Here is a 15,963-nt window from a genome sequence, read left to right as displayed (position 1 = left end):
AACTGCTCTGGGATTACAAAGCAAAACATATGTATTTTGATAAGAAAACATAATAGAATAAAAAGTATAATATGTACCTCTGACATGTTGTGGACTAAAGTAGAGGAAAACAGAGGACTTATTAAAATTTAAGGCTAGAATATGAGTTGGTTTTTTTTTGTGTGTGTGTTACCTTATATAAGAAAGGTGAGACAAACACTTTACAATAAAATTACAGATTAGACTCTAATTCCTATATAAGTCATGAGTAACCAATTACAAAAGAAGGGTAGCACTTTATATTACCTTTTGGTTTTAACATGCATATGTGAGGTAATTGTCCATTAATACATAAGTAACAAATTAGTAATAACCATGTATTTACCATCTAATAATAACTATTGCTAATTTTTTGGCATAAAATTGATGATTTCCATAAAACAATGCTGAAATCCATCTTTCCTTATGTCACAGACTTCCTGTTATGTATGATTCGAGGTTATCCTGATGATGTTAAATGTTTGCTTTACTCTAATATTATTAATATTACCTGTTTTGTCCAGTGTCTGTGTTGTTTGTTGTTCTTTTTCTACCCTGTTCCCTTCTCTCTCCTCTTTCCACTAACTCCATCCGGTCAAGACAGATGGCTGCCTACCCAGAGCCCAGTTCTGTCGGAGGATTTTCCTTTGGTAAAAGAAGGTTTTCCTTCCTGCTGTTGCTTTGGGCTTGCTCCTGGAGGATTTGTTGGGTTTCCTCTTTATATAGTATTTTTTTAGGCCTTGACCTGAATCTGTGAAGTGCCTTGAGAGATTATTGTATTATGATTGGTGCTATATAAATAAAACTGAAGGCAACTGAAATGAATAGTTCTGTGTTTTGCTACCTTGATTTAAAGTTCTTACAGAGCAAATAACACTAGTTTGTCATGTAAACAAGTTGAACCATTAAACATATAATGTCCACAGTAGTACTTACAAATAAAAGAGAATATTTGTAATGTAAGAGAAGATGAATTTCTGCAGTACAGTATGGTAATTTCATTTGTCGCCATGTCCACCACAACTAAGTGTATTTGTGATATGTCTGCCTTTTCTGTATGTTTTTCTTTTCTATTTTAAGTTGATGTGTGTGTTTGTGTGACAATTCTATGTACAGTCATGTGGAAACACATCTCCCTTCTGGGACATATAAAGTCTAAGTCTAATTAATGCTTTATTACTCACATCATTACAACATATTACTACTTTATTACTTACATATTACCCAACTATTACTGTGCAGTAAAGTGCTACTCTAAAAGGTTACAACACTGTTTTTATGCATCATTTCAAATCCATTACTAGGCATAACTGTGTTGCTGTTCTGCTTTTTATGTATCTACATATTCCATATAATCTCATATGTTGTACATTGCTTAGCTTACTTTACATTGTCCCTTTATCTACCGGCATTAGCAGATCATTTTCTATGACTTACTAACATATATAACTACCAGGCAAAAGTCAGCCTTATTGTAAAGTAAAATGATGTTGTCATTTATTGGAGATAACTTAAGATACATCACAATATGCCACTTTATTACCTGTGACAGTAAGGACTTTGTTGTAGGAATCTATTAATTCTATGTGTGAAATTAAACCTTTTGAATATACAGATGATGGTTCAATTCTTATAACTATCTAATAAATGTAGTTGATGGAAAAGACAAAGAAAGTTTGGTAACCATTGAGGTCAGCATAGGAAACTCAGGCAGACAACAAGATAACTAGTATCCTATTTTTGGGAAGTTGTAACAACTTATTAATAATTTATAAAGTGTTTACAAACTAATTAATAACTTAAAACCTTTGTAAAATCTTTATAAGTATAATGTTATTGTCTAAATCTTGTCAACATTGTTGTTTTCAACCACTGCATCAGTTTCTGTTCAAAATGCAGAGAAATCTGATCTCAGAGAAGAAACAATGCTCATGTTTACTTCATCTGTAGTTAGGTTTTCACAGGGTATACTTGGTCTCTCAGTTTATTTCCTTATTATTTAGCGGTAAAATAGAGCAAACATGCCGATAGGAAGAGATGAGTAAACAGCTAATCACTTCAAAATTAAACTGCTGCCATTTAGTTAATGAAAATAATTGCAACTGTTCAGAGAAGAAGCTAATTCCCATCCCTGTTTTAATAATGCACAATCGTGTTTGGCAGATAAGGACTGTGCAGTTGTTGTTCAACAGCAACAGGATGTGGGTCAGAGCTGAGGTCATGTGTTCCACAGTGATAACTCCAGTGAAAAAGCTACTGCCAAATGTGCAGGATGCAGGATTTGAACAACTCAGTGTCCAAAAAAGTTGGAACACTGTGTAAGACGTGAATAAAAACTTAATGGAGATGTGTTGCTGTAGTTTATTCTATGCTGTGTTGAAAATTAAAGATGAGTTTATGACACTTGTAAATGATTGCATTCTCTTTCATTACATTAACTCATCATATTGTCATATTATTCAGTAATATATATATATTTTACAATGTCCCTACTTTTTTCAAATTGGGATTGTAGTTACACTTCAAAATTAATTAAATATACATTTTAGTTGTATCTACAATAATATTAACATCAATGTTTTTGGTGCTTTACAGCTATTGTATGACTTTAGGCATATAAACTAGTTAACCTGTACATAATATAACCAATCTAACAATTTAACGTATGTGAAGGAGAAGTCATTAGAAGTGAAAACATACACACATTAGTTATAAACAAGAATAAATTATTTTATTAAGTCAGTATAAAAAATAAAAATCAAGTCAACAGGAGACTGACCACAATTTCAGTTATGACACTGGTGCAACTATGTGTCAGTATGAGCTACAACATATGATCATTAGTTTTTGACTGATTGTATAATTTATCAAAGAGTTAAAACTATCACACACAACCCCTTATCCACAGCAGTAGGTTAGTCATATCAAAAACAGCTATGTCAGACTTGTCATCAGTTTTTATATGAACCAATTCATCATCGTTTTGGCATCTTTCATGGTCTTCATTACATAGTTGTACAGAAAAATATCATGAAAAACGCAGAGCAGGAAAAAATTATTAGACCATCAAAAGTCATCAGAAACACTGGTTATGCAATTAAGTACTAACTCCTGTGTGTATCATGTGACCAAAACAGACAGAAAAGAAAACATGGAATGCCTAAAAGCACTGTTTTTAACAGTACAATGCCATAGATATTGATGTAAGAACTGAAGTAATTTTGGTTATTATCAAGAAAACTATGGAAAATGACTCGATTTCAACTCTTAAATTAAACTCTTATGAGCTATTTTTGTTGTTATCATTATATTTGTCTATACAAATGTACCTTTAGTTGTACCAGGCATTAAAATGAACAAGAAATTGAAGAAAACAAGGGTGGTCTAATAATTTTTTCTGCAACTGTATTTCTGTAGAACAAGAAGGAAATTAATGCAAAACCTGAGATTACATTTAAATTTTGTTTCTCAAATACACACACACACACACACACACACACACACACACACACATATACACACACACACACACACACACACACACACACACACACACAAATCATTACCTTTAGAAAAATTCATTACCAGGAACCCATTCATTAGTAAAAGTCAATCAGGTAAAAACGTGTTATATGCAGCATATATTGTTACTGAAAATGAAATAATGGCTTTTTTTTTTTTTTTACTTTCACTCTAATGTCTGTCTTTTGATTGTGTTATTAACATTACGGCTGCAGCTCATTCATTACTATAAAATGTAATATTCAGTCATTACTGTGGTGTGACAGTGGGTGGTCAGTCAGAGTGTCATTGGTGAAGTCTGTCTATATTACTCAGTGTTTAGAGAAGGAACACCAGGACATGGGTAATATTTTGATGCTGCTTTTATGCCTGTGGGAGTGGGTTTGGTGGAAACAGACTCTTGTGCGTCAAATGGGGTGACTGTCAAATAGTTGCCTGGAGCTTCCTTTCTGCAAATAACACATCAAAGCATCAATTCTTCCCTTGTTCTTTACATTGTCCCCAAATATCTACCCTTGAATTCACCTTCACTCCTTTTCTTCCTCGTTTTGACTCTGATAACCTCTCTCCGGTACCATCTCTGTCTTTTCTGAATCATCCAGGCTGTGGTTTGCTACCTGTTGTTTGTTTGTGCCGCTGTTTTTGGCATCATTAGGGCTGCAGCTGGCAAACACAGACTCAATTGTGTGCTACAGAGCAACACTTTCCCTCTTTTCACCTCTGTTGCATTGCTGTCTCTGTCATCTGACCCCATCGCCTCTTGTATTCCATTTCGTGATGTTTTTGCCATTTTTCCACCAGCTCCTCTCGGTTGTGTCATATGGAGGGATGAAAAGGAATTGAGTGGAAGAGGGGATCATGGTCTGCCTGTGCAGAGCAAAGCAAACAGACTGACAGATGGACAGTCCCAGAGACGCACAGCACAGATAAGAGGATTGGGCCTGCTTGTTGCTGTTGTTGGTCTTGCCACTCTTACTGCAGAAAGACCATTAGCTTGAATCATTCCTAAGTACGGTGATTGGTAGCAATGGAGTTGGTTGTGAAAAGCATATAAGGCAAAAAGGGATACTATAGTAACAAAGAATCTCCATATTTACGTCTTCTAATCGTCACGCTGCAGTCAACAAGTACTTCTGTTCGATTTTTTGCACCGGCTCCGATATGAAAACCGGGGCTTTCTCTTGTGACGGCACCTTGCACGCTTTGTACAGAATGACGAAAAGGATGATCATGAGGACGCCGACCACAGAGTTGCAAACGATGGCTGCAATGGCCCAAACGGACAGACCCATCCTCAGATCATGCTCCATGGTTGACCGGACAAAAGCTTGGTTCGTATCAGACTTCAGATGCAGGTCCGCGGTCTGCAAACTGTGTCATCCCATCGAGTTCCCGGTCTAACCTTAACAGAAAAAAAACAAAACACCGTGATTTTTATGCCTTCACACATGCACACTTTGTCATACTTGGCCACAGTTAACTTGCCTGTTATGTGAGTAAGTCCTCTGGGTCCAATAGTGAGGTCAGCTCAGTAAAGATTACTTTCTCTCTGACAAGATACACACTAGGCCGAGGTGGTTTTATCCCTGCAGGTGCTATATATGGAGCAATCTACGTAGACCATGTACCAGCACCTGCATGAGGCGATTTCTCTCCTAAGAGGCAAACTCCCTCTACGTGCATTTGCGGAATAAAGTAGTGAACATTAAAAGAGTTTCAGATAAATCACATTTTTTAAAACTGTATTTTCGTTCTTGTAATGTACAAAAAAAACCATCAGAGATGAAGATTTCTATGGACTTTTTAAAGTGTGGATGATAGGAGTGTATTACAAGACTGGAGCCATCAGGAGCAGCTCTGTGTTGAAACATCCTCTTTTATTTTGGCTTCTTTTATAAAGGCAGAGAGTGATAAACTTATTAAACTGATAAAGGAGGTGCCAGTAAGCACTTTTTTTTGTTGAGTTATTTTGAATGAGTTTCTGCCATAATGTGTTTTCAGGAGGAACATGAGGGAATACAGTCGCCAGTTTTGTGCCTGATATTAAATGGGTCACTGAGGTGTACTAGTGTGTGTGTGTGTGTGTGTGTGTGTGTGTATGTGTGTGCATGTGTTTGTGTGTGTGTATGTGTGTGTGTGTGTGTGACAGAGACTGACAGAGATAGAGAGCAGCTGGTTCAAGCATGCGATGGAGGGTGCGAATATTTTTCCTCCCTGAGTTAGAAAGATAAAAAACTCAAGCTCGTCTTCTTGCCTCTATACTTCACTCCCATCCTCTAATGCATTTCTAATGAGACCACATATTTTCACCTCTCTCCAAGTAAGGGCAAAGCCACAACAGTCCAAGTCTGCTGTCAGAAACTCATTTCAAAGTTATCCTTCCCTTTATGGGCATTTTATGACCAAACCAAATAAAGATGAATCGCTCCAAGTCAGAGTAGGTGGCAGTGATGCATTTGATCTGCTCTCCAACACATGAGGTAGGCCTGTGTCTTCTGTTTGCACCAGATGGGTCTCACTAAGGATGCTAGTAGCGCCGCTCTAGGGGAAATTACCCCATAATCACTAACCGGAATTATTGTCAATATGGCTGCCCTCAAAAATATTTCCAAAAACATTCTGAGGATCTTTCTCCGAGGTTAGGACATAACATGCAGCAACAAAGCACCTACTTTACAGTTTCAGTTAGAACAAAAGAGACCGATATGTGGACATTTTAACAGGGAAAAGTCAGTTTGATTATGTGTGTGTTATAGAGCAAGAAATCGAATGTATATGTGAACAATGTATTGGAACAGATGGCTGTTTATGTACCTATGCCTATTTCAGAGCAGCTGTAATCCAATCTCCAAAGCAGATGATTGAGTTCCACATCTTAATAATTGCAAGGAGAATTTGTTCCCATTTGCAAGATGAATACATTTAATCTGAAGACAATCACAGGCGCTGGCATGAATAATAGTGCTTATCAGTTGTGACCACATTAGGAGAAAGTGCATCTTTCAAAACAAAAATAGGACAAACAGTGGAGACGTGCTAGAACTGGTACTGTGGCACAGTACTTATTTCACTCTCTTCAATTCATTTTCACATCCTTTGAGGTTTTTTTTTTTTTTTTGTACTTTGTAGACTTTGAGTCTGAAAAGCTATAGATGTGAAATGTGACTTTCGTGAGACTCAGATTCAAAACACTGCATTAGCAACTTGATGTGCCAGTGAGTCAATAATCTTAATCGAGAGTTCAAGTGACTTTGTTTCGGCTCACTCAAAAGCTCAAAGATCAGAGCAACACATGACCAACTAAGTACACATCTTGTGTGTCCATATGTTTAAAGTGCATTACATTGACAAATATTAAGTTCTTTGAGACTTCCACTCACACAGCCACAACATTGTTCATGTTAAGGCCCAAACCATGAGCCTAAAATGACCTTTAACCCTCAAATTTACATTAAGGGTGTAAACTTTGTCACCACTAATGAGTTTGACTGTATTAGAAGACTCACATCCACATAATTTAAGAAAGAGATATGCAGGGACACACTTGTTTTAAGTTATAAATAATAATGTTATAAATAATGACCCTGTGCTCTGTGGCTGCAGAAGGATTAAAACCAGTGTCAGGAAAAAAAAAAGCATGCACATGTGAGTGCATGTTGGAAAATAGCGCCATTGACACATATAAAGGCCTTTTGTACACATTCAAACTAATCTAATGTAAATAAATGCAAATGTAATGCTCGCTTACAAGGGCAGAGAAGTGGGCATGAGTAAGCAGACTCACTCACAGACCACAGACCTGAACCTGCACTGACCACAGGGTAAACAGGCAAATGTTAGTGCATAATGCATCACCTTGTGGTGGTCTATTAGAGGTTTCTATCTCATGTGACTGAACTCCCTTAGCCTCCCCAGTTTATTTGAGGACACTAGCCTGAGGGCTAAGTCCAAAACAAAGTCAAATACTGGAACAAAATAACAATTTGTTCTCTCTTAACCTGAAATTAACCAATTATTTGTTCTCTTTAAAGTAGCTTAAAGGGGTTTTCAATATTGGATGTGAATTTGTTCAACTGTAGGTCTATAAATGTAAAAATGTTAACTGTGCAACCCTAAAGAAAACATTTGCTCATAATGTGATACGTTAAGAAATAAAGCGCACTTAAGCATATTTTGGAGAAGTTACACCGAGAAAATGTAAGAGGACTACATGGCCTGTGTTCAACCTTATTAAACTTTTTTTTTTTAAAGTGCAGACTCCACACATATATTAACATTCTGTACAACATCTTACCTAATTCTCCTTTGTGCTGCTCGGTGTCCATGCGCTCTCCATTACGCGCTTGAAAAACAGCTGAGATGGAGTTCCAAAACGAACACCGACCTGCAGCAACTTCACCAAATCGCTTGTGAGGCGGGAACTTTTGCAAAGAAGTAGGTCACAAAACTCTAGGGCTGCACCCACGGGCGGTCAGCACTGGGCTGTTAACGAAGAACAAGCTGGCGGAGTCCCAGCCGCTTCCACGAGACTGTTGACAGGCGCAGAGCGACAGAGCGGACGATCTGCTGTCACAGAGGCTGCTCATCACACACACACACACACACACACACACACACACACACACACACACACACACACACACACACACACACACACACACACACACACACACACACACACACACACACAGCCCCTCCCTCCTCCTACACTCATGCTTCCCTCTCTCCTCTCTTACTACAGAGCTATTTATATAAAGACTCTCTTGGACAATCCCATCAAGGGCTTTTCCTCTTCCACCTTTGAGAAGATCCAACACTTTTGTACAGTTTAAGAAGCCAGACCTGGCCAAAAAAAAAAAAAAAAAAAAAAAAAAAAAAAAAAAAAAAAAAAAAAAAAAAAAGATAATAACAACAACAACAACAACAACAACAACAACAACAATAATAATAATAATAAAAACAGTTTGGAAAGGTTAATAGAATCTGTCCTTGACTTAGTTTAGATATTTCATAGTGATGAGGTATTTTTAATCTCAGTGAGGGATTCACGTGGTTAAATAAAGCGGTGGTTCTCAACTTTTCTGTTGCCAAGCCCCCCCCCACCTCCCCTCAGTGTCTAATTAAAAAAAAAAAAAAACATGGTCTCCACCCATATGACAAAGACACACACATTCAAGGAATGGCAGAAATATGGGTGATCTTGGTGTTAAAGTCTTTGCTGCACCACAATTAATTCATTCTCAATGGTGCTCAGTGATGCATATGGCCATACTACTACCCAACACTTTATTTTGATCAGTTATTTATATGTCATTATTGGGTTTGGTAGTAATTTTAATACAAATCAAGCAATTTACTGACTATTAAGCTGGATAGTTTTATGTTTTTTTGTCATTAAAGTAATTTCTGTATTTTTCTTTGAATTATTGGCAGCATATGATCTATCTATCTATCTATCTATCTATCTATCTATCTATCTATCTATCTATCTATCTATCTATCTATCTATCTATCTATCTATCTATCTATCTATCTATCTATCTATCTATGTGTTTCACAGTTGTACAAACTTTCCACTTGTTGAATGTTTTTTCTCATTGGTATTCTGCACAGCAGCAGGGCGTCCGAGGGGAATTCTGCTCAGCTCTGCCTCTGTCTCTTTCTTTCTTTTGTGTGTGTGCGAGTGGGAAAGCAGTGTTGGGGGGTGGGGGGTGGGGGGGACCATGACCCACAGAGTTCAAGCAGAGACAAAGCTTTCTTTTGAGTACACCCTCAGCACTGGTTTCAGACTCAGGGTTTTTTTTTTTTTTTTTTTTTTTTTCAGGGGAACAGATCCAGAGAGCAGGAGTCCAATCAAAGTGTTTAGTACACCGGGGCACAGTGACTTATATTTCAAGGACTAAATTATTAAGATTAAAATGACTGACAATTTAATAACTGCTCAGTGAGTAACTGGACGAAGGCAAATGAATGTACCCTCAAGTGAGTAAAAATGTCATTACATCTGAGAGCAGTTTTGTCAGCACAAGATACATATTGAACTCCTTTATTATTATATTTGATTACTTAGTGCACTGAGGGTTTAATTATTTAATTACTGTCAACTTCAGTGATTCATAAAGTTATGAAGTTTTGCTCTCAGGACTGTGATTTAGTACTACAGTCTTTTCTTGAGTAAAAGTATGTGAATATTATTAAGAAAATGTTCATAAAGTATGTGAAGTACAAAGACGCTTCCTTTTTAACCCATAAAGACCCAGTGCTGCTGTTGTAGTTCCCAAAGGATTTTTTCCTTTATATTACACATTTCTTAAGTGATTTATCACCATTTATTGTAATATTATTTTCTTTATTTAGCATTTTTTCCCGTGTAAATCATCTATTTTCATATTTGATTGACTGATCATGTAGATGTTCATAAAAGCTCAGATTGAAGTTGAGGGTTATTACATCAAAAACAGAAAACACAAGAAAAAGTGACTTTTTCAGCAAAAATATCATTGCCTGAACATAATCCCAGCACCTCCATCCACTGTCATTGATTCAACTCAGTGGGTTTTACTGGTGAATCAATGCTGTAGAAGATGACGGTGTTTCCACGTTCACCACAAAGCCTCCGGATGTCCAAATGAGTCATATCCTCCTGAGACCCAGCAATGCATTTTTGTCCTCTGTAAGGGACAAAAGTTTGACACTTTTACTTAAGAAAGTCTCTCCAATGCAAAGGACAAATATAAAAAATAAATAAGAATAATTTTAAAAATGTATCTGAAAAAACTGTTACATTATGCTGTTTCCAATTAAGACAATTGTTTAATGTAAAAAAGCAAAAAAAAAAAAAAAAAAATCACTTTCCTGGGTCTAAGGAGGATATCTGATGATCACAAAAAGATGACAAACTGAATTTTACACCAATTATTTACACTTAATAATCAGTTCATTGGTTCAGAAGTTATTAGACACTCATGTTTGGGTCTTTATTAATATTATATTTAATCTGTGTGTTGCATTTTCCAGCTGGAAGTACATAAGGGTGGCTTCATTTCAGCTACTTTATATACTTTTGGATAGTTTAATCCACAACAACGCATCATATCCTATAAGATCATTATATTTGTAGCATCACTGTCCGGTGAGAACTACATATTTTTTCCAAGTGTACTTTTCTGTGCTTCATCTTTGTGACAATTTTAACTTTTTCAGATAATCCAAGGGTTTATTTAGGCACACTGATTTTGGAGAAGGAACACTTAATCCTTCAGTTTATCACAAACATCCAACGTCAACACAGTTGGAGATATGTCACTTTCACTGGAGAGGAAAGTGATGAAACACTGTGATCTGAAGAGTAGCTAAAGCTGTCAGATTGTTTAAAGCATAATATTTGACTGAGTTGTAGAGGAGTAAAGGTTGTAAGTTGTATAAAATGGAACCTCAGTATGTGCACTTGAGTAGATGTCATTCATGGTTGACCACAGATATTTCTGAGAAGCTGCTTTCAAAGTGTGACACGCCACATAAGAGAAAAATATGCCCTGAGGAAGTCATAGACACACAGTGAAAGTCCCTCCCTCTCCGTCTGTGATACACTCATACACAGTCATTTCTTGCTCTTTCAGAATGTGTCAAGTCTGATCACTGCCTCTACTGTTAAAGAAGAAGCTCACACACCTTCATTAACCTGCCACAACTTATCAGCATCTTGGAAAAGTGACAAAGAGGCAAGAAAAAGAGTGATATAAGAAAAAAAGGAAGTGAAAGCAATATAATTCTATGCTTAGTTTCTCTCCCCTTACTCAAACTCATCTCAGTGTTGGGATTTGAGCCCTCTTTATTTTCAGGGGAAAGACAGACTCCGGAACTGAGTATTATGGTATTCATAATGCTCTCACACTGAGAGGATGCAGGGACAAACCAGGTCAGTTTCAACCAAAGATATTAGACACATATTTTAAACGAATGACCTATTTTATGTCCACTGTTGACTCCAGTTTATTTTCCATTTTACAATTTGGGCTTATATGATATTATGATATTCTCTCAGATGGGCAATTTTGCCAAATCACCCGCTCATGTTGTATTTTCATTGCCAAAGTATTGCATATTTTTTTTTGTAGCTGTTTCTCCCCAAGAAACATTGATTATTCAGCACAGTGTTCTGCTTTGGAAAGCTGTCAGAACCAATTCCCTATCATGAGCGTATGAGGACACCTGCTGGACATTTATTGACATTGTTTTCATTTTTAGCCAACCCCACGGGACCAGGGGCATGTAGCTAAATAATACCCAGGATGCACTCAGTGTGTTCTTGTGGATGTGAGTGGTCATATAGAAGAGTGCATTGTTTCTTGATAGGTATATAAACACACAGATCACACACAAGAGAAATTTAGTTTGCTGGGTCTTTTATTGACACTTCATCTTCTTTAGTTGTTCATCATAGTCTGGAAACACATACAAGATTGGGTTAAATTCAGTTAATACTTCATTTACTGTAAAACAATAAGACATGTGACTGTCTCCTCACCAGGTCGATCCAGTCGTTGAAGGCAGAAACACGGGTGAAGACAGTAGGTTTCTTCTCATAGTTGCAACCCAGACCAGAGACAAAGCTGGCAATGCCGTGGACCTCCCAGACACCATTGCTATTCTTACAGCTCAGGGGGCCACCAGAGTCACCCTGGACACAAGATGAGCTTATGTTTTATTAATTTAGTGGAGCTACTGGTAGACTGAAGAGGAATAAAGTATGTAATGTGAGATTGTAACAAGGCGGCAACACAACACAGCAGTGTGGGTGGAATGAAAGCTTTTTCATCTGAAAAACTAACTGCATTTGAATCTAAATTAGCCTCATTTACCTAATGAGTAGTGGGTTATCAATTACAAATATGACAAAAAAGGGAGGCAACATGCAGATATTAGATTAGATATTAGATTTATAAACAACTGTCAACTTGTAATTGAGTATAATCTCCTCTTTTCTCATGCACATGTAAAAGCAAAGACATAATAGCGAACTTACGTTGCATCCAGCCACGATTCCATCCCCACCGGCGCACACCATGCTGGTCCTGACAGCAATACCCCACCAGTCAGGCTGGGAGCAGGTGGCATGGTCGGCCACAGGCATCAAAGCCTGCTGCAGCTTATCAGCAATGGGGCCTCCGGCTAAAACACACAGGCAGAGTCTAAAACCAACACTCACATACACTAGCAGTCTGTCAAATCTGCTTTACAGCATTTCCCCAAGCACCAGATTCACAGTCGAACCCAAATTTTCAATTTAGACGTAATCCCTCTAAAGAAGTGTCACTAATCTTTTTTTTATGTTTTTTTTCTCTTTCATTCATTCATTTCCTTGTATAACCCCAGTCACAAAAACAAACAACAGTAATAAATCCAAACATCCTGCTGACAAACTAGTTGAGAGCCCTACAAGACAGTTTACATGAACACATTTGCAGAGATGCTCAACCCTCAGCCCTCAAAGTACACACAAACACAGACACATAGATGCAACTAATAGCTTACTGTAGAGTCTTCCCCATCCAGTGATGAAGCAGGGGTAGAGGTTGGGCAGCAAAGTGCCAGCAGGAGGGATACAAGCCAACTGCACATGGTCGGTCAAAGTCACAGGCTCTGACAGCTTGATCAGGGCAATATCGTTACTGCAACAGAAACAGGAATAAGGAGACTGAGGGAGACTGACAGGCAATTTAAATCTACCTTCAGTGCCAGAAAGAACGAGACACAACCTACGTAAGATAATAATAATAAACAACACTATCTTTATTTTATTTGCCTTCTTTGTATGTTTCCATCTGAACAAATAAATCAGCTTAACCAGCCAATCTTATCTCTCAAAGTTTCCATTGTAGAAGAGGTTCAGTTTTGTATTTGTAGTTGTCCAACAGTGAAAAGTGTGTTTAAAAAAGAGCTTGTTGGACTTTATTGATTGTATCATCTAGTTTGCTCTGTGATAAGATGATGTGAGAGAAGCGATGATTCAGATGTTGAAGACCCAGTCGTCTTTGTCACCTCGACACAGCACAGATAATATCACATGTACACTCTCTAGGTCCCCAGAGTTGGAACAGTGTTTGGCAAAAAAAAAACAAAAAAACAAAAACTTTTAAAAACATTGCCCTTCCTCTAGGTATAATTTACAAAAAGACCCAAAACTGTCAAAACGGGTTAAATTGGAGGTATTTAAGTCTAATTTGAGTTTAGTTTTACATCTTCGTACATTTTGAAAATTGTTTGTACTTTAGTTATTACTGAAACTGAGATTTTAGACACACTGAGACTTTCCCCTGGTACATAAAAGATCTAATACAAGTACTGCAGTTCACAGCTGGTGACAGCTTTGTGCCATACAATGGGGCTTTTCTTACCCGAAGGCCACAAAGATGGGGTTCCATTTCTCATGGACAATAATCGTCTCAGGCAGGATGGCTTTGGAGGTGGGTTCTTCCTCAACCAGGTTGTGTTTGCCCACATAAACCCTGTAGGAGAGCTTGTTGCTGGAGGGAAAGAATAGATTGTTTAGACCGTCAGATATTGGATTGTTGGGTGATTTCATGGGTTCAGTAATTAGCTGTGGTGTAGAAAGAAGGATCTGAAATGAACAGTAGTCCGGATGAATTTAGGTGTACTTCCCTGAGTTTGACAGCTGAGTTTTAAGGTTTTGAATTCAAAGTTTTGGTCTCGGTGTACTTTAGAGCTCGAGAGAGAATTACGAAATCTCTGTGGTGCAGAATAAATGCGATACAATTATTCTGGTGGTTATGTCAGTGTTTGTGCATCTGTTTTTCACTGCTACACATACTTGATGCAGTGAGCTGCAGTCATGACCCAGTTGGCAGCGATCAGAGACCCCCCACATGTGTGCCTCCACTCACCGTCCCTTTCATACTGCAGAGAAATCTGGAGATGGAAACATTAAGGATATTGTTACATGCATGTTGTGTGTGTTTACATTATTGGTATGGTTTACATATAGCTAATTCAATACAAAAATAATCATTTCATTATACAGTCATTGGGTTTGACATCTAATAAGCAGATGTTGTGTCACCAAGGTTTGCCAGAAAATATAAAAACAGTGACAGATGTGTTCATATTAGCATACCTGCCAGGGCCAGCTGTGGGGCTTGGCGTCCACTCCATTGACCACACGAGTAGTCACGGGTTCAATGGGTGGAGTACCGCACCCAAGGGCTGAAGGAGAATAAAGTATAAAGACAGGATACAAGAAGTGATGGAATTAGAGACTTCTTGGGATATAAGAGATAGCTACATCAAAGACACACTGCAGTATTTTTCTTTTTAATAACAGTGACGAGTAAGAGTGCTAACATCCTTTGTGGAAATGTGCACACTCTGTCACACAAACTTGCAAACACACAGAAACAATTACACACAATTAGAGAATGCCAGATGTTCTTACCGCAAGCAATGAGCACTGAGGCCAGCACAATGGGGATCATGTTGATTGATGCTTCTGCTGAGGGACAGCAGGACACACACTCTTTTAAACTTTCCACTGCAGGCAGCACCCGTCACAAATATGGAAACACACACTTCTATTGGTTTGTCAAGTTCTCCTGGGATGGGTATGGACCAATAGCAATGAGGGTCAGTGTAACTGGGTGGCTAACCGACCCTACAGGTGTGTTTTCAGGAACATTTCACATGACCTTACTAAATGTATGTTCTGTTATCATGCATGGGACAGCAGACCTGACAGAATTGACATAAATTAAAAGAGTTCAGACAAGGTGTTCTTTGCACAGTGTGTATCCATGTACTAAACAATCTACATATCACTCTGCATTTCAACTACCTATACTCCGTTTTGTGTAAAATCTTATCCCTGTAACCTTGTATTGAATACTTGCATAACAGCATGGGACGCCAGCATCTGGATTAGCGGTATTGGCCTCTTTTCTCTGAAATGTGAAACAAAAGTCAAAGTTAGAGGCACTTCTATGATAAATAACCAAGAGAATGCGAAGCAGATGGTGCAATTGGTGCAGAAAAAATCAACAAATACTATGTTACCATTTCTATAAACATCTTACATCTTACACAGTTCTACAGTGTATTACATTACCAAAAAGCATATTGAATGACCATCTACCAAACACATCATTCTACTTCTAACTCAAACTATACTATACTGTATGTATTTTCATGCAGGTATATTTGTTATTGTGTGTACATGATACAATACACTGACTTAGTGTAACATGAGGTTGTAGAACAGAGCTGAATAAATAGAAAATTAATAAGTTATGATACTTGGAGGACATGGGCACAACTCCTGAGGCATGAAAGTGTCAGAGTGTGTTGGCCTGAGGTGACTCGGCAAGCAGACATTATAAATCTGACAAAAGTTACTTTGGTAGTATTACATAG

At 37.7% G+C, this 15,963-nt stretch overlaps 1 protein-coding gene and 1 long non-coding RNA gene across 3 annotated transcripts; both read right to left on the bottom strand.

Annotated features, from left to right (window-relative positions):
* Positions 1 to 3,335: 3,335 nt before the first annotated feature.
* Positions 3,336 to 8,112, bottom strand: LOC115425388 (uncharacterized). Of its 2 annotated transcripts, XR_003936228.1 has the most exons (3): positions 7,835 to 8,104; positions 3,555 to 4,942; positions 3,336 to 3,485 (listed from the first exon to the last, which is right to left on the bottom strand). It is a non-coding gene; the product is annotated as an uncharacterized LOC115425388 (long non-coding RNA). The 2 variants fall into 2 exon arrangements; XR_003936227.1 differs by lacking the exon at positions 3,336 to 3,485 and having other exon boundaries at positions 3,552 to 4,942; positions 7,835 to 8,112.
* Positions 8,113 to 11,937: 3,825 nt separating this feature from the next.
* ela3l (elastase 3 like) lies at positions 11,938 to 15,039 on the bottom strand. Its single transcript, XM_030143578.1, has 8 exons — positions 14,993 to 15,039; positions 14,675 to 14,763; positions 14,372 to 14,469; positions 13,938 to 14,066; positions 13,075 to 13,211; positions 12,566 to 12,711; positions 12,068 to 12,220; positions 11,938 to 11,984 (listed from the first exon to the last, which is right to left on the bottom strand). The coding sequence occupies exons 1-8, from the start codon at positions 15,030 to 15,032 to the stop codon at positions 11,967 to 11,969; spliced, it is 810 nt and encodes a 269-aa protein (XP_029999438.1). The 5' UTR covers positions 15,033 to 15,039; the 3' UTR covers positions 11,938 to 11,966.
* Between the last annotated feature and the right edge of the window lie 924 nt (positions 15,040 to 15,963).

The sequence above is a fragment of the Sphaeramia orbicularis genome, chromosome 9 (assembly GCF_902148855.1).
Source record: "Sphaeramia orbicularis chromosome 9, fSphaOr1.1, whole genome shotgun sequence".
Taxonomy (NCBI): Eukaryota; Metazoa; Chordata; class Actinopteri; order Kurtiformes; family Apogonidae; genus Sphaeramia; species Sphaeramia orbicularis.
The sequence above is the reverse complement of the archived record's forward strand: the minus strand, read 5'-3'. Positions and strand labels throughout refer to the sequence as shown.

Coding starts and splice junctions, on each gene's coding strand:
- ela3l (XM_030143578.1), bottom strand. CDS start 15,032: ATGATCCCCATTGTGCTGGCCTCAGTGCTCATTGCTTGCG. Junction 14,067..14,371: donor ACTGCAGCTCACTGCATCAA/GTATGTGTAGCA, acceptor CTTTCCCTCCAG/CAACAAGCTCTCCTACAGGG. Junction 13,212..13,937: donor CCCATCTTTGTGGCCTTCGG/GTAAGAAAAGCC, acceptor TTTCTGTTGCAG/TAACGATATTGCCCTGATCA.